The sequence below is a fragment of the Myotis nattereri genome (genome assembly GCF_964212035.1).
Source record: "Myotis nattereri genome assembly, chromosome: 12".
Lineage (NCBI taxonomy): Eukaryota > Metazoa > Chordata > Mammalia > Chiroptera > Vespertilionidae > Myotis > Myotis nattereri.
The window spans coordinates 51,208,323-51,234,786 of record NC_138087.1 but is presented as its reverse complement, the minus strand read 5'-3'; the positions used below and the strand labels follow the sequence as shown (position 1 = coordinate 51,234,786).

The following is a 26,464-nucleotide window of genomic DNA, read 5'->3' as shown; positions in this document are numbered from 1 at the left end:
TTCATTCCTTCATTTAGCAAATATTCACTGAGTCTCAGAGAGTGAGAGAGGTAATATTGTTCACAGTATGTCAGCTTCTAGCCACAGCTTTTGAGATTTACTGAGCGGCTAAGTAACTCAGGAATTAGATAATTTGGAGTTAACTGTGTAATAGGTCTCCTTTGCCCATATTCATCCTCGTTTGGTGCTCATTTCTCTGTCCCTGACCAATATAATGATTAACTTCTTTACTCTGGTGGTACTGTACTTTCTAATTTGGATAATTTCAGATGACTGTATATCATCTCAGTGAAGCAAAAGTACTTGCAGATAATTTGATGTATTCATTGATCTATTTTTTAGATGTCTCAGCCAGATGTTCTCCTACTTGTTCAGGAATGTTTAAAGAACAGTGGTAAGGCCAGATTCTTTCTACATTTTACTTTTAAATGTTTCTTTTGTCTATAATTTGAATATATCATTTCTGAAACTTTGAAAATCGGAAGTCATTATTTAGCTTGATAATAATGTCACAATTTGTAAAGATTAAATGAACCTTAGACCAAGTCTAAAAAGACACAAAATATGTAAAATTTACTCTTGAGGGTAAAACTAAAGGGTAATCTGCTTTATACAGTTGTTTAAATTAATACTTTCTAATGGCACATAGGTGTAATCCAACCCTGATTAATGAATCAACAAACAGTTGTTCCCAAATAGACTTGTCAGTTGTCCAGCTTGGGATTTAATGGCTTTTTATGCTTTCCAAAGGTCTCATCCAACTGTCTTCTCTATTGAATTAGTCTTTCCCATCCTTCTTGTTGAATTAAACCTGTAAACATATTTTTTTACTTAATATTTTTTTTTACATCAAATATTTTAGAAACTTTTGCAGCAATTTTGTTTGAATAGCCTACACATATTTCTAATTATGTTATTCATATAACATTTAAACAGTCTAATTCAATAATATAGTCATTTTCAGTCAAACATAGTTTCACAAAATAAGGGTTTTAAATTAACATGATTACTTAATCTTAAATATAATACTTTTTACTTTTCAATTCATCTTGGAGCTTTACTTAATAATGGTTTTGGAAAAGGCAGAGCAGATAAGTCACAGCTGGAACTTGTAGTTTATCTAGTTCTCTATTTAAACAAAAGTATAATTAACCTACTTAACATTTTTGTCTTCTTTCCTCAGATTCTTTTATTGATGTTGATGCAGATTTTCATGCTAGGGTGCCAATGGTGGTGTGCAAAGAAAAGAAAAGGTCTGTTTCTTTAAGCTGTTTATATATTAAATATCAACTTGCCAAAAGCACGTGTATTTCACTAAACCTTTTTTTTCTATACTTCACGAAATCTTATGTCTAATTTCTAGATTGATAGAGACCTTATGTGGTTAATTTCATAGGCGTACTACTAGCTTTCTCCTTATACTTTTGGCAATTGATGCAAAAGAAAACTTTTATTTTGAAAAGAATAAAATTTTTTAAAAGGAAAAAATAGAATAAGGAAACATTTTTTTTTAATATATATTTTATTGATTTTTTACAGAGAGGAAGGAAGAGGGATAGAGAGCCAGAAACATCGATGAGAGAGAAACATTGATCAGCTGCCTCCTGCACACCTCCTACTGGGGATGTGCCTGCAACCAAGGTACATGCCCTTGACCGGAACCGAACCTGGGACCTTTCAGTCCGCAGGCCTCTATCCACTGAGCCAAACCAGCCAGGGCAAGAAGGAAACATTTTGACCCATTTCAGCATGGTAAAAAACAACTTAATCAGTTACTTGCTCTGATCACCTTTTGCCATCTTTTTAGCAGCATTTTTAGCACTGCTAAATAGCAATTAGATGACTTCACCCATGTATTTCTCTCTCCATCTGGAAGTACTATCAGTACTATAAGTGGGTGGTTTACAGGCTGTAATGATTGTTTACTAGGCAGATTTCTCCAACTCTTGGGAGAACACTCTTGTATACTTACAAATAGGAATTCATGCTCTCATTTGAAATATTTTATAGTATTCCCTTATTTTCTTTTTTTTAAATATATATTTTATTGATTTTTTACAGAGAGGAAGGGAGAGGGATAGAGAGTTAGAAACATCGATGAGAAAGAAGCATCGATCAGCTGCCTCCTGCATACCTCCTACTGAGGACGTGCCTGCAACCAAGGTACATGCCCTTGACTGGAATCGAACCTGGGACCCTTCAGTCTCCAGGTCGACGCTGTATCCAGTGAGCCAAACTGGCTAGGGCAGTATTCCCTTATTTTCATTTCTACACAAAATAGTTTTAATGTATGAAAGTGCATAGTTTTTAGTTCTGAAAATAAAATTCACTCAGAAAATGGCTGCCCTATTTTTTTTTTTTTATTAAAAAAAACACAACAACACACTTTCTTAAGTGACCCTTAAAGATTTAGTGAGTTTTGGGGTTTTAATACTTTACTTTCATTTTTAAAGAACTTATTATCAATGTAATTTAGTTGTTGGCATGAAAGACAGCTGATACCTATATAACACTTTTTATCTTTTCTTTTTCCTTCCCATCCTCATCTCTGCCCCCTCCAGTGGACTTCTTTGTAAAGTGAGTGCAGGAAATGAACATGCTTGTCTGACAACAAATCACTTAACTGCCCTTGGAAAACTAGAACCAAAGCTGGTTCCTTTGGTGATTGCATTTAGGTACTGGGCAAAGGTAGGTCTAGTTCTTAAGTTTGTGAATACATTCTGTGTATATGCTTTGATTTTTGTATGGTTAGTTTAATCTTAAATGTTTGGATGCATATTTATAAACACAAAGAGAGGAGGCATCTGGATATTGGAACAGAAATTTTTTTAAAAATATATTTTATTGATCTCAGAGCATAAGGGAGAGGAAGAGAGAGAGGTAGAAACATCAATGATGAGAGAGAATCATTGATTGGCTGCCTCCTGCCTGCCTCCTACTGGGGATTGAGCCTAAACCCGGGCATGTGCCCTTGAATCGAACCTGAGACCTTCCAGTCCACAGGCCAATGCTCTGTCCACTGAGCCAAACCAGCTAGGGTGGACCAGAAATTTTAATGTGCACAGAAAGGGAAATTCATTGTTTCTGTTTCACTGTATAGTAGTATTGCTCAAAAGATTTATAGTGCAAATTATAAATCAGACTTGTGAGTCAAATCCCAGAAGACATGGCCCAAGAATTTACATTTTAACTATTTTTATGAGGTTTTATGGGGATTATAAGCCACAGGAAAGCTTGAGATAAAGCTTCATTTCCAGTAATACTGTTTGAATACCCAGAGACTCCAAAGAATTAAAGCCACTATCTGGTGTTGCTTACATTTTCATAATGTTTTAAATGCAGTACCTGAATTAAAATGCCAGTAGAGCATTTAACATTGCCTCAAAACGTAAGGTCCCATCGTGACTATAAAAACGAGTTGCTCTGCAGGTGCTTTATAGAGAAAATCCAAAGCTTTACTGATTAATATATAGCAGTAACAATGCATATAGTTCCTGTGGCTTGTGGCCAAGCTAAACAGAGAGTACCTCACTCTTAACTGGGTAAGTTGATAATTAAAGTATGCCATTCTTTGAAAGCTGCCTCCTGCTTTATCACTAAATAGTCTATCCTTTTTATTTTTATTTTAATCCTCGCCCAATGACACACAGAGAGGAAGGGAAAGGGAGAGAAACATCAGTCAGTTGCCTTCTGTATGTGCCCTCACTGGGAATTGAACCAGCAACCTTTCAGTGCACAGAACAACGCTCAACCAGCTGAGCCACTCTGGCCAGGCTAAACCATGCTTTTAAGTTGTTTTTATTAGTGTTAATGAATCTGCCCACATTCTCTTCCCTGATCACTTATGTGGTCAAAGCATGCATTTTCAAGGCAGTAGGTTAGGATGGTGAGGGCTTGCACTTGGAATCGAACCATCGTTTTGGTTTCATTAACAAATGTTTTAACCAAGTGAATGGATTACTGTGGATGTGAAAAAAATGAAACAGCAAATAGTATGTTAGAATCCTTTACAAATAAGTGTAGTTAACAAGATTAAAATGTTGAAATTAGAGCGGTTACTCAAAACCACAATATGTGGTTGCTCCAAAAGTATAAGTGGGCTTTACGTTATGTCACTGTGGTGTTTTGAGTAGTAAATTATGTAATACAAGGAAAAGAAGTGACAGGTTTTAGACCAAATTATATAACAGGGTGGTACAAATGAATGCTTATCCTCTTTTCTCTCATTTGTAGCTTTGCAGTATAGATCGCCCTGAAGAAGGAGGTTTGCCACCCTATGTGTTTGCCCTGATGACAGTTTTCTTTCTTCAGCAGAGGAAAGAACCCCTTCTACCTGTTTATCTAGGATCATGGGTATAAAACTTTTTTGATTATATATTCAATATTGATTTTTATACAGGACCACACAATACCTGTGCATAATTTCAAAATCTAAAAACCTACTCAGAATTGACATGAATTTATCCTCTTGTGAATATTCATATATTTAACTGCTGAAATGTTAATGTATTTGTTTACAATATGCTGCTCTACCCTCTGCTGGGAGAACTATTCTAAATTGAAGAAAACACTTGTGAAATACATACGATCCTGAGGGTTTTGAACAAGAGACTGTGAACCTGTAATAAATTTATCATTTGGTACACTGTCTCTAGGTACAGTTTTATAATTTGTATAAGAATCGCTATTGATACAGAACTTAGTAATAACCTCTTAAATAATACTTTTCTTTAATTAAATCTTTATTGTTCAGATTATTACCGTTGTTCCTCTTTTTTTCCCCCATACCTCCCCTCCACCCAGTTCCCATCCCACCCTCTGTCCTTACACCCCACCCTCCACTGTCCTCATCCATGGGTGTACGATTTTTGTCCAGTCTCTTCCCACACTCCCCACACCCCTTTCCCCCCGAGAATTGTCAGTCCACTCCCTTTCTATGTCCCTGACTGTTATATTCACCAGTTTATTCTGTTCATCAGATTATTTATTCACTTGATTTTTAGATTCACTTGTTGATAGATATGTATTTGTTGTTCATAATTTTTATCTTTGCCTTTTTCTTCTTCCTCTTCTTAAAGGATACCTTTCAGCATTTCATATAATACTGGTTTGGTGGTGATGAACTCCTTTAGCTTTTCCTTATCTGTGAAGCTCTTTATCTGACCTTCAATTCTGAATGATAGCTTTGCTGGATAAAGTAATCTTGGTTGTAGGTTCTTGCTATTCATCACTTTGAATATTTCTTGCCATTCCCTTCTGGCCTGCAAAGTTTCTGTTGAGAAATCAGCTGACAGTCGTATGGGTATTCCCTTGTAGGTAACAGTTTTTCTCTTGTTGCTTTTAAGATTCTCTCTTTGTCTTTTGCTCTTGACATTTTAATTATGATGTGTCTTGGTGTGGTCCTCTTTGGATTCCTTTTCTTTGGGGTTCTCTGCGCTTCCTGGACTTGTAAGTCTATTTCTTTCACCAGGTGGGGGAAGTTTTCTGTCATTATTTCTTTAAATAGGTTTGTAATATCTTGCTCTCTCTCTTCTTCTGGCACCCCATAATTCGGATGTTGGTACGCTTGAAGTTGTCCCAGAGGCTCCTTACACTATCTTCATATTTTTGGATTCTTTTTTCTTTTTGTTTTTCCAGTTGGGCGTTTTTTGCTTCTTCGTATTTCAGATCTTTGACTTGATTCTTGCAATCCTCTGGTCTGCTGTTGGATCTCTGTGTAATATTCTTTTTTCTTTTTTTTTTAAAATATATTTTATTGATTTTTTACAGAGAGGAAGGGAGAGAGATAGTTAGAAACATCGATGAGAGAGAAACATCGATCAGCTGCCTCCTGCACATCTGCCACTGGGGATGTGCCCGCAACCCAGGTACATGCCCTTGACCAGAATCGAACCTGGGACCCCTCAGTCCGCAGGCCGACACTCTATCCACTGAGCCAAACCGGTTTCAGCCTGTATAATATTCTTTATTTCAGTCAGTATATGCTTAATTTCTAGTTGGTCCTTTTTTATATCCTCAAGGGTCTCACTAGATTTATGGAGGGTCTCACTAAATTTCTCGGTGGTTTCTAGAAGATTCTTGAGTAACCTTATAACTGTGATTTTGAACTCTATATCCAGTAGTTTGCTTTCCTCCATTTCTGTCATTTGTGTCCTTTTTCTTTGTCTCCGCATTTTTTATGCTTCCCTGTGTTGATAGAGTGGCTTTCTGTGCTAGGTGTCCTATAGGGCCCAGTGGCTCAGACTCCCCAATTACCTGAGGTGGACACTCTTGGTGCTCCCCTTTGTGGGCTTTGTGCACAGTCTTGTAGTTAAGCCTTGATTGTTGTAGGTATCACTGGGAGGAATTGACCTCCAGGCCAGTTGGCTGTGAGAATCAGCTGTGTCTATGGTGGGAGAACTTTTGTGCTGGAGACACCCTTATGGGGCAAGACTTGCTTCAGTGGGGCATTGGTGCTCACTGAGTCTGCCCCCTGAGTGTGTCCCTTATGGATCTGAGGAGTTGTAATCTGGGTGGTCCCACTCTGATCACTGGGTACACTGGCTCTTGGAACTCTAAGGAGGTGCTAATTTAGCCTCTGCCTGAGGTTACTCCGCAGGAGCTATGAGGCCCAGCTGTGAAGCAATGCAAGCTGCTGTGGGGCCTTGGGCCTTTTTTTTGGATGTTCTGGGTTTCTCTGACCCAGCTGCAGTTTGTTAGGTAATTTTAGATTGCAAAGGGCCAGGCTATTATTATGCAAAAGCCTCTGCTCACAGCTTGGGTGGGGCGGAAATCAACAGGGCGGAGCAAACAGCTATGGCTGATCCTCAGCCCTGCCCTAAGAGGCCCCGAGTCTCAGTGTTCCACGGTATTTGCTACAAGCACCTCTGAGAGAAAGCCGCCCTCAAGTTCTGCCCGATGCCAGACAGTCCAGTTTCTCCCCGTATGAGTCTGGGTCCCCAGAGACTCGCCCGGAACTGGAGTTCAAAGCAGTCAGGTGCTTGCGACTCCCTCCTAATTGAAAAAGACAACTGTGTCCTCAATTGCCAGCCCTTGCCGTGTGCGCCTCTGTACCTCTGCACTTTACTTCTGCACCTCCTCTGAGTCTCAGTGTGCTTTTCTCTTTCCTTCTAGTTGTAGAATTTCCACTCAGCCAGCCTTTCTGTGGTTCTGGATGGTGTCCGTTTTGTCTTTTAGTTGTATTTTTGAAGTGGTTGTGCGAGGCAACAGTTTCCACTTTTTACCTGTACCGCCATCTTGGTTTCCAAAATTCTTAAATAATACTTAGATACTATCTTTAAGAAAATTAAACTCACTTTTAATACCAAGGTATTTATCCTGAGAAGGTCTGTGTACACTTACTTTATATAGAAATTCTTACTTGGTGCAAAGCTAACTTTGGCACATTTGAATATTTTAACTACCTTTCTTCTTAACATATGTAGAATTCTCATTATTTAAGGAACATTTACCAGAGTAGTAGTTACTTAACTTTGGATATATTGGGGGCTCGAGGGGAAGGATTTTTTTCTTTTTACTTAATAGATTGAGAATTAAGCAGCACCCTTTATCTGCCATGACCCAGGAATAAAGACTAAAGCAGAATAAGCGCCTTATAAACTATGTCCTGGAATAAGAAGTTTCAGTCCACTTTTTGCAAGGTTGCCTAAGGGAGCTCTCTTTGTGTTTGTAGTACTGAAGCAAAGGAATTCAGGGTCTTGAGAAGGTATCTTTGCTAGACTGTTCTTCTCTGGTGGGAAAAAAGAAAGAACAAAGTCAAGTCTTAGTTGATAATGCTCTCTGTCACACACAAGCCTGTGAAAATCTGAATGAATTGCCCCAATTAAGCAATTCATTGGGGGAAAGGAAAGTCTTTTCAATAACTGATCTTGGAAAAACTAGATATCCATAAATGAACATTAAATCTTGGCCTTACAACATACCCCAAAATTAAATGAATCAGAGACATAAATGACATAGTTAAAACTAAAATGCCCAAAAGAAAGCCTAGGAGAAAAATCTTTGCAGCCTGGGGATAGGCAAGTATTTCTTATGTAGAAAACTAAAAGTGCAAACTGCATCAATAGAGAAAAATATTGATAAACTCTTTAGAAATGTTTTACTCTTCAAAACCCAACAAGAAAACAAAAACATAATCCACAGTATTGAAAAAAAATATTGAATGTATGACTCTAACAGTCACTGCACCTCATATTTTCTGTAAGAGCAGTTTGTTCTTTCAGTCAGTTAGCAAGTCCTTACTGAGCATTTACCCGTGCTGGGCACTGTTCTAGATGCTAGAGTTAGAGCAGTGAACAAAACAACATCCTTGTCCTCAAATTTATATATACAGTGAGGTGAGAAAGGTAAATAAGTACATATCAAGTGGCAGTAATTTCTCTGAGGAAAAATAAACGGGGGAAGGACAGAAAGTGAAAGCGAAGGATCTATTTAGAGAAAAAGATACTCGAGCAGAGCCTGAGTGCATTGAGGGAGAGTGGGCTACCTGATTGTTGGGGGAAGGAACCTTCCGAGCAGAAGTAGCAGCAGGTATCAGCTGTGAGCCAGGAAGATGGGTCAGATAAGAAGCAAAGAGCCAGATTATGTAGGCCCTCTCTCAGCCCTGGAAAGGGCTGTGAATTTCATCCTGAGTTTGAAGGAAACCATTATAACTGGGAGCAACATGATTTCTCTCTCTCTCTCAGGATTACTGTGCTAAACCAAAGAAGTAGTCCATTTGATATGGAAATACATTTGGGAAATAGTATACCACATCACCCCACTCCATATTCATTCATTATATACATTAACCTTTTCAAGGCTGCGATAAATCCCGTTGTACACTAAAGAAACCTGTTCAGATTTGTCCACATTTCTTAGACCTTTTGAGCCCAGGCTTTTTTTTCAGCAATTCATATCTCAGCAATATCAGTAGAAACAATTATTACATTTATTGACATTTACTCCATACCATACCTGTATCTGAATCCTTTATTTCCATTATTTCATGTCACAACTATCCATGAAGGAGGGTCTAGTGTTATCTCTTTAAACAGAAACCTGAGACCTAAAGAAAGTCATGAGGGAGCTGAGATTTTTTTTTCTCTCTCTCTTTTTTTTAATTGGACTTATTGGGGTGACACTGGTTAATATAATTATATAAGTTTCAGGTGTATAGTTATAGAATACATCATCTGTATATTGTATTCTGTGTTCATACCCCAGGTCAAGTCTCCTTCCATCACCATTTATCCCCCCCTATACTCTCTTCTACCTATTCCCACCCCAGGATCTGAGATTTTATCCCAGACAGATTTACTACAGAACTTGTGGCCTTTCGCCTGGGCCATTTTGCCTTCTCTTATTTATTAAAGAGTTATTTCACAAAATCATTTATTTTGCAAATGAAAACTTTATTTTTTACTCTAAAAATATTTTTTTAAAAATTTATAAATATCTCAGAAAAATTTCATAACTGATACCTTTTACATTTTTAATGAACCATAGTGTGTTATCTTTTCATTCCTTTCAGGATTAATGTGTTCTGATTGATATAAAATTGTTTCTACCTTATAATAATGTATGTCTAATTTTTCTCTAGATTGAAGGATTCTCATTGAATAAACTAGGCAACTTCAACCTAAAAGATATTCAGAAAGACATCGTGGTCTGGGAATACACTGATAATGCCACAGGGGATGCTGACACAGCAAAAGAAGAGGCACTAAAAAAAATACCTGTTAAAACAGGACAGGTGTGTTCTCTCTTATTTTTAATTTTATCATCTATTTTTAATTCTGTCATTAATTGTTGAGTTCATTAATTAATCAGTCCTCTCTTCTTTCCTCAGTTATCTTAACTGTTTCATTGATGTTTCATCTCTTAGTCTGTGCAGTCCTTTGAATAGACGAGTAATGAGAAAAAGTAAAATTCATATTAGATTTACAGTTACTGATGTAGTTCTGTGTGCAGGGTCCTGTGAAAGATACTCAGAATTCAAAGCTAAAGCCCTACCTATTCTCAAAGTACTTAGGTCTTAGATGATGGTATTATGAGATTTATACAGATGAAAAGTTAACCTCAGATTATTAAAATAACGAGTAATTATATGAACTTGTTTCTGTACCGTTAGGGGTGGGCAGGGAAATTTATGCACAAAGAAAGAATTGCCATTTGAATTTCAAAAAAAAAAAAATCTGAGCAATATAACTATACTAGTAATAAGAATAGGATTTCATCCCTAGCCAGTTTGGCTCAGTGGATAGAGTGTCAGCCTGTGGACTGAAGGGTCCCAGGTTTGATTCCGGTCAAGGGCACATGCCTGGGTTGTGGGCTTGATCCCAGTGAGGGGCATGCAGGAGGCAACGGATCAATGGTTCTCTCTCATCATTGATGTTTCTATCTCTCCCTCTCCCTTCCTCTCTGAAATCAATAAAAATATACTTTAAAAAAAAAAAAAGAATAGGATTTTGCCCCAAATTGGGGCAGACCCCACAACCTTATAACCCTTGGGGGTGACATGATAATAATATCCACAAATTACTTCTGAGACCAGGATTTTAATCCCAGCTTTACACCAGTAGGTCATATCACTCTTCTAGTCCAAGCCTACAAAGAGGAGGTAGTGGTGAATCATAGATACTCCAGTTTGCTTTCTATAATCCTGGAGCGGGAAGGGGAGAGGGAACCTGTCTTCCTCTGCTGTCACCAGCACAGCAACACTTTTATCTGTGTCCTATTTATGGTTCCAGTAGTGGATAAGAGCACAGCCTGTGGAGCCAGAATATGTGTATTTGTATCCCAGCTCTCCCACTTCCTAGCTTGTGTGTCCTTGAGCAAGTGACGTAATCTTTCTGTGGGCCCCAGTTTCCTCACCTATAAATGGGGATGATATTGGTACCCTCTCATAGGGTCATTGATTTATAGAATGCTTAACTCAGTGCCAAAAAAGAAAGTGTTCTCTACTTTAAAAAAACAATGACAATAACCAAAAAAAATCGCTTAAGTAACACTATCTAAATATATGAAAGGTCTCTAAGTTCTATAGTACAGTATTACCAAGTCATTTCAATGAGATGCTTAAAAATCCTTAGTAATGCTGAATAAGGCATATTGTTGAAGAGGTGAAGTTTAATAAGGCTTTCAATTTCTGGGGGTTTTCTTTGTGTCCTCAACTGTATAGAGTTTGGGACCTAGACAACTTCCTTTTTCAACCAGGTCTGCTTTGTAAATCCACCTGATGACTTTGTCTTATTAATAGATTCTGCGTGGTTGAGATGTAGTAGTTATTAAAATACTCTACCACTTGTTTTGAAGCTTGATATAATAAATGCAATCAGGAACAAATTTATACCTTAGGAGGAAAAGCTATTACTATAAGTCCAATTAAAGACTATGTCTTTACATTTTTATGCTATTTGGAGAGAGTAATCATGCTGCCACTTCTGAAAGGGATATCTAAACTGTCGAAATTGCTTGGTGTGATTGAAATAGCACTGTACTGGGATGGGAGACTGTTCTCATTCTGCCGCTGACAAGCAGTGGGACTTTTGACAAGTCACATAAACTCTCTGGCTTCAGTTTCTTCTCTTGTAACATACGGGAGTTGAACTAGATTACTTCTTAACAGCATCTTACAGTTGTGACTTTATGTTTCAGTGATAAATGGATTTCTTGTACTTAAAGATTTTATCTAAGTGAAAAAATACAGAGAGCAACCACGTCTGCTTTCCCTTGTTTCTGACTTAATCCTCATAACTATCCTGTGTTATAGGTGGTATCATCCCTACTCTGCAGATAATGATAGCGACCATTTTTTGAACATGTGTGCCAGGCACTGTGCTAAGCTCTTTTCAGACACTCTCTCACTCAATCCTCCCAACAACCCTATGAGGTGGGTACTGTGATCCCCATTGTTCACATGAGGAAACTGAGGCTTAGACAGCTTATATACCTTGACTAGGATCATACACAGCTAGTACATGGTGGAACGGGATTTCAAACCTAAGCATGTCTCATTCCAAAGCCAGTTCTCTTAGCCACTGTGCTATACTGCCAAATGAGAAGGAAGAAGCTAAGTCACAGAGCAGTTAACTATGAAGTGGCAGAATTAGTATTGGACACATGCTTTTTTCCTGTTCTAAGTCCTGTGTGCTTTCCAATTAATTACAGTGTGTTCCAACTTGTCAAGAGTCTGTGAATGTAAAACTAGCAGTAATATCTGGCATAGAGAGTTATTTGACTTTCAGATTAATTTAAGATCACTGGCAGATTCAGTGAGCTTAAGTAGCTTCTCAGAGCAAATGAGAGGAGCATATTTCCTTTTGCTCTATGCTTTTAGCTGCCGCCCATTTCTGTGTGTAACATTGTAAAGGTGTCCTCCAGCAGCAGAAACAGGGAGAGCTCAATGAAATAGATGCACAGTTCTCTCCACCTGTCATTAGAACTTCAAAACTAGGAGTACTGTCTGATTACATACAACTGCCTGTCTATTCCTATGATGATGACAAGGTTTAAAAATACTCTAATCCCAGCAGTGTAGTGAAAGAATGCTCTTTTTCTACAAGCAAAATGAAAACTAGAATGCGATTTATCTAAATGGTTGTCAAATTCACATCTTTGCTAAGGTTTTTAAGATTTTAAAAAATTTCATGCTTTTGAATGCTAATTTTTCAAATTGTGCTGACATCTGAAATGCCTGTGTTTTCTCTTTGCAATTAATAGGTATCATTAATATTTGATTTAAAACACCAGCCTTCAGTGCCAGTTGGGCAGCTCTGGGTGGAATTGCTTCGATTCTATGCTTTAGAATTTAATTTGGCCGATTTAGTGATAAGTATCCGAGTCAAAGAAATGATATCTCGTGAATCAAAGGATTGGCCCAAAAAGCGCATTGCCATCGAAGGTATCCCAAAATGTTTATCTTTAATTCCTTTTTTATTTTTTAAGGTACCTAACAGCATGCTTTTTATTTCAGTCTCTTTTCAGTTTCTACATGTAAGGTAGGCCTGACCCCAAAAGTGAAGTAGATAGGATCTTGGCATGCATTACAGTGGTCATTACAAGTAACCAAACTTTTTGTTTTGAAGTGTATTTCTTAAGTGCAGCAATAAGCGCATCTTAATCACTTAAGCAACTAAATAATGGCTGGCTGAGTCCTTGTTTTCTTTGTAAATTGCTTAAAAACTTGAGCCCTTAAAAAGTTTTCTCCCAGTGATGTATGAATCCCCTTTCTTCTTTTAATGTCCTCATTTCCGTATTTTTTAATTGAGTCATTTCATGAATTGTTGATGTTGTTTAGTTTTACTGAGGTTGAGGATAATACTTTTTCTCATGCAAAATAACATTCTTTGCTAGATTCCCCACCATAGAAAAGATAGTTATTTTTGGAATATCTGCAGTAACATTTAGAACTTATTAATGAAAACACTTTTTCTAGTGAGACTCATTTAATTGAAAACATTGTTTAAAAGACACACTGATGTGGCCCTGGTCAGGTGGCTCAGTTGGTTGGAGTGTCATCCCATACACCAAAAGGTTGCAGGTCCAATTCCCAGTCAGGGTACATACCTAGGCGCAGGTTCAGTCCCTGGTCAGAAGCAACCGATCGATGTTTCTCTTTCACCTTGATGGTTTTCTCTCTCTCTCTCTCTCTTTCTCTTGCTCTCCCCATCTCTCTGTCTCTATCTGTCTTTCCTTACCTCCCTCCTTTACTCTCCTCCCCCTTCTCCCTCCCTCTCTCTAAAACATATCCTCAGGTGAGGATTAAAAATGAATAAAATAAAAGACACACTGATGTGCTCCATAGACTTCATTAAATGGACTATCTCTTCTCAGCTTTTCAAAGTCAGGCGGTTGAAACCTCTCTAGAAATCTTAATTCTCCTCCTTTAAATAATTTAAAGAATCTCCTAAATGGAATTCTGTTATTTTTGCTTGATTTTTTTCAAGCTTTATATTGCATAAGAGGGTTTTTTTTTTTGCATTTTGCATAAATTCTTTGTACAGTCATAGGGATCTCACCTTTTTAAACCCTCCCCTGCAGTTTCTCTGGCTCAGCTCTTCTGGCCAATTACCTAACCTGCTGGAGTCTAGGGGAGGAGAAAAGATTGAGAGAAGTGGTGTCTCCTCCTGGTGCCTCCCTCTCGCCCCTGAATTCAGCCCAGCCAGTTCAGTGATGGGGCTTCCCAGGGCAGAAGAGTGGAGGTAAGCTGTACAAACCACACAGCCTGGCTGAGTGGGGAGGCAGAGCACTTAGCAGAACCTGGTGGAAAGCCCTCACTTCCCCAGGCACAAAAGCCACATTCAGGACATCTTTTTTATCCCCACAGTCATAGAACAAAATAGGGAAGGGGTACTGGTTCAGAACAGAATGGGTTCTCTTCATAGAGCAGATATTTAAGAAAACATTTCTTTTTGTTCTTAAACTCTAATCTTCTTACTCCCCATCTCCACGTTTTTAAAAGCATAGTTAAGATACATGCTGAATTTTACAATTGTTCATTTGTTGTCTATTTTTATCTGAGCAGGCTAATTTTTAAAACATGTAATACAAATGTATGCAATGGATTTTTCTTTTTCATTCCAGATCCCTACTCTGTTAAAAGGAATGTGGCAAGAACCCTAAATAGTCAACCTGTGTTTGAATACATACTTCATTGTTTAAGAACAACATATAAATATTTTGCTCTCCCACACAAAATTACAAAATCTAGCCTTCCGAAGCCTCTGAGTACTGTTACATGTTCAGAACATTCTAAAGAAGTAGCAAAGCATGCTCCAGATTTACAAGCAAAAAATGATAAACTCGAAAAGTCAGTTGTTGCTCAAGGTCCCAGTGCTCCCAGTTCAGCTGTAAATACTTGCACAGCACAGCCAGTTACTCTTAAAGAGACTGCTGAAAGCTTTGGAAGCCCACCAACAGAGGGAACAGGAAGCACAGACATCAGTGTCCACCTGGGAAACACAGGTTGTATCAAGGTAGAAGTTAGTTGTGATAATCATGAGGATGTTAATGTACACCATGGAGAAACTGGAGGTAAAACTGAGAAAGAAAAAATTGGAAGGGAGGGCAAGCATCCTTTGAGTGCTGATGCTCGAGATTTAAGCAGCAGCAAACGTGGAGAGCCTCTCACCTCTGGTAGCACAGGAAATACTGAGACAGATTGCACTTTGGATGTAGAAGGCTTCCAAAGCTCTATAGCTAAAGAATGCGATGGATTTGCTACTTTAGATAATGACGATGTTGATGAAGAAAGCTTAGATGTTGATGAACTAGAAGACTCTCTAAGCCACTTTGCCCTTTTAAGACGGAGTCAGACCTCAGGAGTCATTCACTCTGATGAAGAGGAGGAGGAGGGCATTACCCGAAAAGAAGATGAGGACAATGGTGCTAATGAAGATGGGTTAGACAATGCCTACACTGGATCAGGGGATGAGGATGCCCTATCTGAAGAGGATGAGGAGGTAGGCGAGTCTAAGTATGAAGACTCGAAAGAATGTGGAAAAGATGTGGATGGAGCTCTACTAACAGAACTTAATAAAATCAGTCTTAAGGAGGAAAATGTATGTGAAGAAAATTCAACCATGGATCCATCTAACTACTATGAATTTAGTAAGCTCACCTTCACCAAAGGCAAGGTAGGTAATCAGTGCCAGTCTTAGACATAGAACTGGGAGACTTGAAACAGTTGTAATGCATGTGATTACAATTTTATGTACTAGAACAGGGCACTCCCCATTTTGGTAGTGGTTAATGAGTTGGTCTGCAACTCCAGTACTGGTCCACTTTCCTCCTTAGTCTCATGGGAATTTGCACAGGAGAAAGGGAATGCTGTTGGTAGTGAAAATAACTGCCTTTTCCTCTTGAGTATGCCATCCAGGTGTCCCCATCTGAGATAGTTTGGAATGGCTGCACTTTATATTTTCACTAGAGGCCTGGTGCACGAATTCATGCACCAGTGGAGTCCCTCAGCCTGGCCTGGGAGATAGGGCTGAAACTGGCTCTCCAACATTCCCCAAGGGGTCCTGGATTGTGAGAGGGTGCAGGCCAGGTTGATGGACCCCACAGGTGCACAGGGCCGGGAAGGGATCCAAGAGGTTGGCCAGCCAGGGAAGGACCGCAGGAGGGCTCCAGGACATTTCTGGCCCGTCTCACCCAGTCCCAATCGGCAGGACCCCAGCAGCTAGCTAACCTACCAGAGTGTCTGCCCCTGGTGGTCAGTGCACGTCATAGCGAGCAATTGAGTGGCCTTACCATATCATTAGCATATTATGCTTTGATTGGTTGAATGGATGACCAGACAACCAGACACTTAGCATATTAGGCTTTTATTATATAGGAGGATTCCTGTGGAATGTGAAGAGTAGACTCTGTACTTTAAAAAAAAAAAAGATTTAGCTGATCGATGTTTCTCTCTCACCGATGTTTCTAACTCTCTATCCCTCTCCCTCTTTGTAAAAAATCAATAAAATATATTTTTAAAAAAAGATTTACGGCCCCTTTATTTGGCAAATAAAGTTTTATCTTAAGTCTTGTTTTGTTTTGCCTTCCTCCTGCAGTCTCCTACAGTAGTGTGCAATTTATGCAAACGAGAGGGTCATCTAAAGAAGGACTGCCCTGAAGACTTCAAAAGAATCCAGCTGGAACCTTTGCCACCATTGACACCCAAATTTACAAGTATCCTAGATCAAGTTTGTATCCAGTGTTATAGTAAGTTGTTAACATTTCTTTTGATTTGTTAAATTGATGTTTTCTCAAGAGTCACCTGAATCACTAACCTTCTAACTTCTTTATAGGAACTAAATCTGTTCTGTTCCCCATTGTATCCAGTGTTGTTCGTATCCTGTTCCATTTGGGACACATAATAAATAATTGCTAAAGACAGGAAGGAGAATCTTTAAAGGCTTAAGATTAGAGTACTATTATTTCCCAAGTGGAATTTCTTGAAATGTGTTTCTAGGTACAGTTAATAGTATCTGTATATATAAAAGCCTAAGTGACTGTTACAGCTGGATGACAACCGTCCTATGATGTGCACTGACCACTAGGGGGCAGACGCTCAATGCAGGAGCTGCCCCAAGTGGTGAGTGCGCTGCCACAGCCAACCTCACACAGTCACTTCCCCCAGCTGGCTGGCCTGTCCCGATCGGCCCCTATTGACCCTGATCACCAGGCCAAGGGACACCACCCCCCTCCCCCCCTGCAAAAATTTGTGCACTGGGCCTCTAGTTTTGTGATAAGAGATATTTTATGGGTCAAATAGGGAATAACTCTACTTACTGTTCCCTCGGAGAACACAGGGCACAGTAGCATAATAAAGGCTTTTGATAAATGTTATGGTGAAGAATTTATTTAACTCTTTAATCCCAATTTCCAAAATTGAGCATAGAATACTTTTGGTTAACACTAATTAATAGCCTACATAACAGCACTTTAAGAAACATTGGTTTTGGGATGCACTGGTATGCAGAGGTTTAAATTTATACTAAGAAGAATCTTTTAAAGGAAAGGGATGCAGCTACTTAGAGAAGAACTGGAAGCATCACGGTGCTACATCTTGAGGTGTCTGTGTGCTAAAAGATGACCATTCTTAACAAGTGATTTACTTTTTAAGCCTTTTTGGAGTTTATAACCTATGAAAGGAAATTGTAGGTCCTCCTTGAATATATACACTGAGTGGCCAGATTATTATGACCACCTGACGTTTGTAAGCAAATTAGCTATAATTTCGCGCTGAAGTTGCTAGAGGGCCAGACAATTATAAATAGGGAAGCAGGTTGTTTACCACAACAGTAGAAGTGATTTTTTTCTGAAGATATGGGTAAACAACGCTATTTAACAGCCTTTGAGCATGGGATATATATACACTGAGTGGCCAGATTATTATGACCACCCATCAGTTCTTCGTTGGGCCACCTTTAGCCTTCAATACTGCGGCGATTCTTCTTGGCATTGACTCCACGAGATGTTGAAAGGTGATGCGAGCAATCTGGCACCATGCCTGATGAATAGCACTGTCCAGTTCTGTGAGATTTGATGGTTGTGGAACCAGCTACCTAATGGCTCTTTTAACTCCGTCCCACAAATGCTCAATTGGATTGAGATCTGGTGATTGTGGGGGCCACCTAAGCAAGTTAAAGTCTCCCTCATGTTCTTGAAACCTCTCCTGCACAATATAAGCACCATGGCATGGCGCATTGTCTTGTTGGAAGAAGCCATCTCCATTGGGATACGCCATCAACATGATAGGATGAACTTGATCAGCAATGATACTTAGGTATGCTGTGCTATTCAGATGTTTTTCCACACGAATTAAAGGGCCCAAATCATGCCAGGAAAACATGCCCAAACCATAACACTGCCCCCACCAGCTTGAAGGGTTGTACTCATGCATGTGGGGTGCATGCTTTCATGCTGTTTCCACCAAATTCTCACTCTGCCATCTGCATGTTGCAACTGGAAACGTGATTCATCGAACCACATGACTTTTTTTCAATGCTCGAATGTCCAACCCTTGTGCGAATTGGAGATGTTTTATCTTGGTAACTGCAGACAGCAAAGGTGTTCGAACAGGCCTTTGGCTTCCATCTTCCATACAATGCAGTGTACGGCTAATTTGCTTACAAATCTCAGGTGGTCATAATAATCTGGCCACCCAGAGTGTGTGTGTGTGTATGTGTGTATCCATCCCACGTTCAAAGGCTGTTAAATCGCGTTGTTTACACATATCCTCAGGAAAAAATCACTTCTGTCATGGTAAACAACCTGCTTCCCTATTTATAATGGTCTGGCCCTCTAGCAACTTCAGCGCGAAATTATAGCTAATTTGCCTACAAACGTCAGGTGGTCATAATAATCTGGCCACTCAGTGTATATATGCACATGCTCACAAACTTTTGTGTGCACCCTCTGGAAGAGTTTCCTGAAGGCTGCCCTTTGGAGAACCCTGGGTCTCTGAAAGGCAGTACTTCTCAGATTAGTTTCCATTTCAGAAGCAGTTCTTGGTGATAGATCTTTTTTTAAAGGCATCTTCTTTATTTTACATGCTTTCTACTGAGAAGACACAAAACTTAGGGTGTGTTTTTTCTGTAAGCCTGTTAGGTTTCATTTTATTAAAAATATAGTTTTCAGAGAATGTGAACATCTTTGTTTCTGATGTTTCTCTTTATTTAAAACAGAGGATTTTTCTCCAACTATTTTAGAAGATCAAGCTCGTGAACATATTCGGCAAAACCTAGAAAGTTTCATAAGACAGGAGTTTCCAGGTAACTAACTTTACCTTTAAGAAAAGAAGGGTAGGGTGACCTTCCTTCAGAAAGCATCCATGTGTTACAGTCACGTAAATTTTGAGAAAGAGAACATAATCTTGCAGTGAAGGGGACAGGGCTTCAGTGTGTGGCATGCCTAGGGTGGCCATTGGTCGGCTCAGTCCTAGCTTCCCAACAGAGAAGACAGCTGTCATGTAGGATTTCTCTTAGCAGATGCCACGAAGTGAATTTCATTGAGGACTATGTTTAGAGTCAAAGTTCACACCTCTAAAAAGTCAATTTATTTAGAAAGTAGTAAGCTTACAGTATTAAATATGTTTAGGAGATCCACATTTTCCTCAAAATGTCCTTACATTTTTTATTTTTTATTTTATTTTATTGATTTCAGGGGGGAAGGGAGAGGGAGAGAGAGATAGAAACATCAGTGATGAGAGAGAATCCTTGATCGCTGCCTCCTGCATACCCCACACTGGGGATCGAGCCTGCAACCTGGGTATGTGCCCTAACTGGGAATTGAACCATGACCTTCTGGTTTATAGGTCAACACTCAATGACTGAGCCACGCTGACCAGGCAATATCCTTACATTTAAGAATAAAGTGGTACTTGGTAATCTTTTTTGCTATGTACAACTTGTATTTATTTAAGGTAAAGTTAGAGAGAAAAATATAATAAATGACTGATTAATAAGGACATAATTAGGTGATTAATACAAGATAGTTAACTGGATATTTTGATTTGTGAGAGGGACCTTTTGATCCAAAAAGTAAATGTAATCAGGTAATTAATGATTACTTTTCATATATCCCTAACAGGAACTAAATTGAGCTTGTTTGGCTCTTCCAAAAATGGATTTGGGTTCAAACAGAGTGATCTTGACGTCTGTATGACAATTAATGGACTTGAAACTGCTGAGGTACAGTGACCACATACACTTCCATTTGCTATGGCAGTGTGATTTGATAACTTTGACAGTCTAGCTTGGTGTTCTCCAAATTTATCAGGGCACAGTCTGGCCAAATATAGTAAGAAGTTTAGAGTGGATGTAAGGGTTAGAAAGTCTTATACTTTCAACTTGGAGTACAAAGTGAATTTGAAAACAACCTCTGGGAATTCTAGAAAGCCAAGCCCGCATCTCCAGTGTCCCATTGGCATAGCAGCTAGGCTTAGATTGGCAGGCAGTAATGTGGTATAATGATAAGAGTACGGAACTTGTAGTCCAGTGACCTGGATTCAAAACAAACTTGGTTTTATCAGTCCCTATACATGTGGTGTTTGGTTGATAATCTACAAAATGGAAATGGTAATTCTGGTCCTTTTGCTTCAGGAGATTGTTACGCATATCAGCCTGGATCATGTATGTCAGGAGTCAGCAAACACTGCGGTCCACGGGCTAAATTCTGCCCACTGCCTATTTTGTAAATACAGTTTCATTAGAACATAGCCACACCCCTTCAGTTATGTATACTCTACTGCCACTTTCACTCTAACTGCAGAACTGAGTAGTTGCAACAGACCATAAGATCCACAAAACAAAAGGTTTGCCAGCTCTGGTGAAGATGAAATAAAAATACTGTGAAAAGGTGTAAAATCTGATTAGTACCAAATCCCTACTCTTAAAAAGATTTTTTAGCAACAGTGCAGATACTATATATCAACATGAGTGATGCTGCTGTTGCCCAAGATCTTTTTATGCCTTCTCTTAGTTTCAAGTCTGTCTTTTGAGGATGTATCTGATTTGGGAAAATAGCAAAGTTATCAGGCCCAACTTTGCTGAATAAGGTAGATAAGTAATATTGGGATTGATACCTAGAATGACCTTAATGTACATCATCAAGATGGAATTTTTACATGATTTATAAACTAGTTTTGAAGGCATTTCTAAAATAAAATTTCAGTGTATTGTGGGACATATATAACCTTCAAAAAGACCTATGTTGGAAAGGGTCAGCCGAAAATTTTTTTTTTTTTGGCGCCCTTGACCAGAATCGAACCTGGGACCCTTCAGTCTGCAGGCCGACACTCTATCCACTGAGCCAAACCAGTCAGGGCCAGCCGAAATATTTTTAAGTATGATCTTTTAGAAATATTCATATTTGCCGTATGACTTTCATTTTGTACATTATATTTTTGTCTAGTCCTATGGAAAAATAATGTGAGCTTAATCACTCTCCACAGCAGTCATTCAGCTCTTAATGAAACAATAATGAAGGGCTACCCAGAATGAATTAGGGCATAGAAGTTCCCTCTTATTTATGCTGGCACATAGGGTACTTCTTGGTGACATAATTACCCAGAGGGAAAAATGGAGGTCCTCACTGGTTCAGAGACTTTTTTGGAGGCTCCAATTTCAGCCTCTGTTGAGCCTCCAAAAGCAATTAGTTAAGTAGGTTGTATTTGGGGGGAGGGGGTTATTTTTAGGATATTTGCTATGGATACTAATTAATGCTCACCTAAAAGGGGGGAAAAATGAGGTGAAATTAATTTCATTCTGAAGGTACTAAAAACTATAACTAAATTAGAAACCTATCTTGCATTTTTGGTTCAGTACTTTATGTCATTTTTGTTACAGGGGTTGGACTGTATAAGAACTATTGAAGAATTGGCCAGAGTCCTCAAAAAACATTCAGGTATCTCTGTAAATTTTTTCTACATATAGATATAGATTTATTGATTTACAAGCAAAAGTTTATTTAGAAAATAAGAGGTAGAAATGAGCCATGGAGGAAGTGAGCTAGCTGGGCTGCATGGGCTCAGGAAATAAGCTACAGAGGCAAAAGAATGGCCGTTGGAGTTTAGGAAAAGTAAAGAAAGAAACACACCTAAAGGAAGAGGGCGCGGTCAGAGAGGGAGAAGAAGAGAGTCCTAAAAATATTATTGTCTTTTTTTAAAGACTGGCCCTTTTTTTTTTTTTTTTTTTTAATTATTATTCAGAGAGGAAGGGAGAGGAAGAGAAAGATAGAAACATTAGTGATGAGAGAGAATCATTGATTGGCTGCCTCCTGCACGCCCCCTACTGGGGATCGAGCCTACAACCTGGGTATGTGCCCTTGACCAGGATCAAACCTGGGACCCTTTAGTCCGCAGGCCTATCTATGCTCTATCCACTGAGCCAAACCAGTTAAGGCTATTTTCATCTTTTTATTAGTATTTTGCATAGTTAGAATTTAATGCCAATAAAACAGCATCATGGCTTATGTATATTATGTTTGCAGAATTGGTGTCTTATTAATATTAATAAGTATTAAATAACTTCTGAGGAGAGAGTGGGAAATTGTTGCATAAGGGAGATTAGTGGAAAAGATGGGTTTGTTCTGATCTCAAATGATGATGAATATGATTTGAAAAGAATAGGAAGAGAAGTCTTTCCTTAGAATGGAGTATAGTATATTTTGGAGAACAGTGAGAAGATTGACACATTTAGAGAGGAGTTTCAAGTGGGAACTATTAGGAGATAAGGTAAAGTCTGTAGATATTAAGAACCCACTGAAGTTTCTTCAGGAGAGGAGGAACCCAATAAAAGCATAACTTGAGGTTTTTGGTAACTAGCATAGTCTCTGTTGGAGAGTATAACCCAAGGACAGAGCAGAAAGACCTTATCCAGGTCCAAGTGGTCTGAAAAGGAAAAGAAGATCAGAGATTCCAAAGGAAAATTTCTTAGATTTGGTATCTACAAGTAGGAAATAAGTAAGGGTTCGGGCTGATGTCTGGGTACTTGGGAAATGGGAATATTTGCAGAGAACACCAGTGTGGAGGTATTTAGTTTGCCATGAAGGTGTAATCTCCAAGAGGTAGCACTCTAGTAAGAAACTAAAAATATGGAATTGTCAATCAGGATTATAGAACAAAATAGAAGTTTTGCATTGAAAGCCTTAAAGAGAGAGAAGTAGAGAAGCCAAGAAAGAGAAAAGTAAAGAGGCCAAGGGAATTGTTGTTTGAGAGAAATTGAGGACTGCACTTTAATTTCTGTGTGTAGAAATTAAGGAAGGACACTGAAAAAGGAGCCATTGGAATAAAACCAGGATGTGCTGTGAATAAGTCCTAGAGGATGGGCTTATAAGTGTCATTAAGGTTAACAGTGTCAAGTTCTAGAATGGGAAGTAGGTGGAGAAAAGGCTGTCTACTTTAGAGGCAGTATAGCAGAGTAATTGGCAGGGGGCATCTGGAATCAAACTCTCTTGGTTTTAAATCTTGGCTCCCCCACTTGCTGGCTATGTGATCTCAGAAAGTCACTCAACCTCATTATTAGCACTCAGTTACTCACCTATAAAGTGGGAATAACAATAAAGTTAAGTATACATCCATATTGATATCTATAAATAAAAGCCTAAGCCACCGTTATGACCGGTTGCTATGACGTGCACTGACCGCCAGGTGGGCATACGTTCAACTCAGGAGCTCCCCCCTGGTGGTCAGTGTGCTCCCACAGCGGGAGCATCGCTTAGCCAGAAGCCGGGCTCATGGCTGGTGGCGGCAGATGCCTCTCCCACCTCCGTGGCAATACCACCGAGCCATTGTCAGGTGCAGCGGGGCTGGGATGAGCGGGAACATTGCCCAGCCCCAGCTCAGGCTCCTCCCCAGCCAACTGCTGTTTCGCACACTGCTGCATCCCTTGGGGGATGTCAGACTGCCGGTTTCGGCCCAATCCCCGTAGGCCCCGTAGGTAGGTCTGACATCCCCCAAGAAGTCCTGGATTGCAAGAGGGAGCAGGTCAGGCTGAGGGACCCCACCAGTGCACGAATCCATGCACCGGGCCTCTGGTACTCACATAAGAGTTTCTGTGCCCAGCTGTATTTAATGACACTCTCTTGTTTCAACCTAGGTCTGAGAAACATCTTGCCTATTACAACAGCAAAGGTGCCAATTGTAAAGTTCTACCATTTGAGAAGCGGTCTGGAAGTGGACATCAGTTTGTATAACACATTGGTAAGATATAGCCGCTTCTCTAGGGAGATTAAGGGAAACAAATGTCTCTTAAGCCATTCATTCCAATGCATTCATTCTTTCAGTAGTTATTAGTGCTTGCTTGCTCTGTGCCTGGCAGTGATGTGAGGCTGGGGTATAACAGAGAATTAAGTTAATAATAATATTCATTTGAAATTAGGTCAGAGTGGCAGGCGCTTTTGTTTGGCTTGAACTTTTTTAATTTTGGAGAGAGAGAGAGAGAGAGAGAGAGAGAGAGAGAGAGAGGGAGAGTGTGTGTGTGTGTGTGTGTATATCTGTTTCACACTTGGTTTGTTTTAGGGATTTATGGCACCTCTCTGGACCCTAAGGGCAATGCTAGGGCAGGGCAGGTTGGGGGAATCATCCATCTACTTACAGGAAACTGATTATTTTTATTTTACTTAAATTCTTTATTGTTGAAAGTATTACATATGTCTCCTTTTTTCCCCCATTGACCTCTCCCCGGCTGCTCCCACTCCCTAGCACATGACCTCACCCCCTCCCCTACTGTTTGTGTCCATTGGTTATGCCTATATGCATGCATAGAAGTCCACACACACACACACACACACATACACATACACACACACCTTCCCTCTGAGCTTTGACTGGTCTGTTCAATGTTTCTACATCTCTGGATCTATTTTTGTTAATCAATTTAGGTTGTTCATTATATTCAGGAAACTGATTATTTTCATAGCCCTTATTTTTTAGGAATGTTAACACTAAGGACATCTATCTCTATATATATATAAAACCCTAAGTGACTGGTCGACTGTTTGACCAGTTGTTATGATGCACACTGACCAAAAGGGGGCAGGTGATCAACGCAGGAGCTGCCCCCTGGTAGTCAATGAGCTCCCACAACAGAAGTACCGCTCAGCTGACCAACGGGTGCCAGACACCGGGCTCATGGCTGGCGAGCACAGCTTCAGCAACACGAGCTTCTTTCATCTCCCATCTCCATGGCAGTGCTACCAAGCAGTGGCAGGTGCAGCTTGGCCATGATGAGCGGGAGCAGTGAGCGCCCTGCCCAGGCTCAGGCTCCTCCGCAGCCACTTGCCACTTCAGGCACTACTACATCCCTTGGGGGATTTTGACTCGATTCCCGCAACCGGCAGTCCAACATCCCCCGAGGGGCCCTGGGTTGTAAGAGGGTGTAGGCCAGGCTGAGGGACCCCACCAGTGCGCACCGGGTCTTCTAGTATTAACATAATGGAAATCATGAAATCAAATGTCATTTACAATTCTTTTTTTTTTTTTAAATATGTTTTATTGATTTTACAGAGAAGAAGGGAGAGGGATAGAGGGTTAGAAACATCGATGAGATAGAAACATCGAACAGCTGCCTCCTACATGCCCCCTGCTGGGGATGTGTCCGCAACCAAGGTACATGCCCTTTACCGGAATCGAACCTGGGACCCTTCAGTCCGCAGGCCGACGCTCTATCCACTGAGCCAAACTGGTTAGGGCTCATTTACAATTCTTAATTATTATCTCTTAAGTTATTGAAGCTTATTTGGGGGTAAGAAATAATAGTTTTAGCCTAAGTGTGTTTATTCTAAAATGAATTACAGTGTAAATCTTTTCAGAATATTCTAGCTTAAAACTTTTTCTTCTAAATGATAGCCTTATAGTATAATTTCCTTTTTAACAGGCCCTTCATAACACAAGGCTTTTATTTGCTTATTCAGCCATTGATCCCAGAGTGAAATATTTATGCTATACCATGAAAGTTTTTACAAAGGTGAGTATGCTTTCAGTTGTACCTTATCAGGAAATTTTATTGCATCTTCAGACCTTGTTGAAAACGTCTTTTTTTTTTTTTTTTTTTAAGACTAGCCATGTCAAAAGCTTCTTTTAACTATTTGGGAAGCCCTACTCAGCAAGCTAAAATTTTGTCTTAAATTTTACATGATTATCTGATCTTGCTGTGACTGATTGTTCCACTGCTTTGTTGGGTTCTTTGTTTTATTTGGGGTTTTTTTTCTTTTTTCTTATTTGGTTTTGTTGGCGTATTTTAGCATTTGAAAATGTAATTTTTATATTAATGCCCTGTAGAAGCACTTGCTTTTAGTGATAATAGAATAGCTGCAAGCAGAAAACATTGGTAATCTTTCCTTTGTGATCTTCATTTTCCTTCCCTCCAGATGTGTGATATTGGTGATGCATCCAGAGGCAGCTTATCATCATATGCATATACACTTATGGTGCTATATTTTCTCCAGCAGAGGAAACCACCAGTTATTCCTGTCCTTCAAGAGGTATTAATAA

The 26,464-nt window shown here is 39.4% G+C and overlaps 1 protein-coding gene across 1 annotated transcript in view; it reads left to right on the top strand.

The window, feature by feature from the left end:
- The window catches only part of TUT7 (terminal uridylyl transferase 7), a 57,662-nt gene that overhangs the window by 11,094 nt on the left and 20,104 nt on the right, over positions 1-26,464 (top strand). Inside the window, exons 7-20 of the mRNA XM_081103645.1 lie at positions 343-394; positions 1,184-1,253; positions 2,562-2,688; positions 4,234-4,353; positions 9,581-9,733; positions 12,703-12,883; positions 14,566-15,617; positions 16,539-16,689; positions 19,158-19,244; positions 20,062-20,162; positions 21,819-21,876; positions 24,069-24,172; positions 25,848-25,937; positions 26,341-26,454. Coding sequence (XP_080959771.1) covers positions 343-394; positions 1,184-1,253; positions 2,562-2,688; positions 4,234-4,353; positions 9,581-9,733; positions 12,703-12,883; positions 14,566-15,617; positions 16,539-16,689; positions 19,158-19,244; positions 20,062-20,162; positions 21,819-21,876; positions 24,069-24,172; positions 25,848-25,937; positions 26,341-26,454 — 2,460 coding nt within the window. The remainder of the gene's footprint in view (positions 1-342; positions 395-1,183; positions 1,254-2,561; positions 2,689-4,233; positions 4,354-9,580; positions 9,734-12,702; positions 12,884-14,565; positions 15,618-16,538; positions 16,690-19,157; positions 19,245-20,061; positions 20,163-21,818; positions 21,877-24,068; positions 24,173-25,847; positions 25,938-26,340; positions 26,455-26,464) is intronic.